Source organism: Buceros rhinoceros, unplaced genomic scaffold, assembly GCF_000710305.1.
Source record: "Buceros rhinoceros silvestris isolate BGI_N320 unplaced genomic scaffold, ASM71030v1 scaffold23299, whole genome shotgun sequence".
Taxonomy (NCBI): domain Eukaryota; kingdom Metazoa; phylum Chordata; class Aves; order Bucerotiformes; family Bucerotidae; genus Buceros; species Buceros rhinoceros.
Window position 1 is genome coordinate 3,828 of NW_010431243.1, and position 1,566 is coordinate 5,393.

The 1,566-nt window shown below is 62.3% G+C and overlaps 1 protein-coding gene across 1 annotated transcript in view; it reads right to left on the reverse strand.

Annotated features, from left to right (window-relative positions):
• LOC104499813 (phosphatidylinositol 3-kinase regulatory subunit beta-like) overlaps positions 1-1,566 on the reverse strand; it is a gene marked incomplete at its 3' end in the record, with an annotated part of 10,012 nt that overhangs the window by 3,694 nt on the left and 4,752 nt on the right. The window contains 2 exon segments of the mRNA XM_010143370.1: positions 853-915; positions 1,326-1,418. Coding sequence (XP_010141672.1) covers positions 853-915; positions 1,326-1,418 — 156 coding nt within the window.

The following is a 1,566-nucleotide window of genomic DNA, read 5'->3' on the forward strand; positions in this document are numbered from 1 at the left end:
TGAGACATGGCAGCCCTCGGGCAGCCAAGGAACCCACAGGACACTTGGAAGTGTCCCCTGCACCCCAGAAATAAGCTGGGTCTGGGAACCCAGGCAGGGGGTCGAGGTCATTTTGGGTGCTCTGAGCCCTGCCGCAGGAACCCTGGGCATGCACGACTCATGTGAGAGTCTTTGTTCCCTGCTGCTGGTGGAGACAAGCACAGAGTGACGAGCTGCATGCTGAACCCCCTCGAAAATGACCCCCTTGAACTGTGCCGTCCCATGGACGCCAGGCTCAGGCTGCTGGGACAGCACTTAAAGCCTGGCCCAAAAGCAGCGCGGCCACAGCAGAGAGCATCACAAACATAGCTGGGGTCTGCAACAACGCCTGCGGAAGGGGACGAGCCAGCACGGTGCTGGATGAGGCCCAGCCCCAGCCGAGAGGCAGACAGCTCCGAAGGCTGCCGGCACAGTGGAGCCAAGGCTCCAGCCACCGAGCTGAGCTGAAAAATCCTCCCTGGCTTATTGGTGGTGTGACAGAGCTGAAGGAGCCTCCACCAGCCCATCAGCAGAGCACCCCGACAGCGGGGCACCCCAAAGAGACATGCATAGGGCTTCACTTGCTGGCCTGCCAATCTCTGAGTGGGTGCCACGTCCCTTTGCTCCAGCCCACGATGGTGGCAGGAATCCCCGCCTCTCCCAGGACGTGTCGGGCTGGGACAGCCCAGCCCCACAGGCATCGTGCTGGGAGCCAGGAACTGCCGGGGACAGGCGAGCCCAGCCTGGATTGCATTTACTGCTGGCGCTGTCACATCCACTAATCTCCTCCATCTGAGCCGATTCGCCTCCTCGCCGCGCGGAGCTGGTTCTTACCGGTTCTCAGCGCTTGCCTCAGTTCGGAGCCAGATGTCCTGTACAACATCTCGCTGTCTAACCCTGTGGAAGCGGGGACACTGCTGTGAGCCCACAGCTCCCAGCGCATGCACCGTTTCGCTGCCAGCCCTGGCTGTGGCACAGCTCACCAGGCCTGGATGGTGTCCAAGCCACGCTCCCGCAGCCCTCTTGGCCCCCAGGATACCCAGTTCCCAAACCCCAGCATCCAGCTGGAGTGCAGAGGCGTCCGGTGGGCAGACCCAGCACCCTCATGTCAGGCCTGGGCATAGTGGGGTTAACTGGAGGACCAGCTAAAGCCTGGGAGGAGCAGGAGGGTCTTCTCTTCTGCAGGCTGCTGTGTCCTGCATGTCTCACAGAGCTCGGTCCAGCTTCTAGAGAGAGCTGCCTCCCCCTCTGCCCAACCTGGGGGGTTTGGGGGGCACTAGCCCCTCAGTGCTCAGCATCCCCCTTACCTTTCTTCTCAATAGCTTCAACAAGCTTCACCAGCAATGGCGGTGCGATCTCGGGAGGGCTGAACTGCTCCTGCAAGTCTGGGAGAGGACACCCTGGGGGAGAGGGAGGGAAAGAAGGGGTCAGCCCCAGCTCAGCTCCCAGCAGAGGGGGGCTGACAACAACCAACGCTGCTCCCCACGGCAGCATCCAAGAGCAAGGAAAAGCTGTGGCCCCTGCCACGCCGACGCAGCCCCGGCCAAC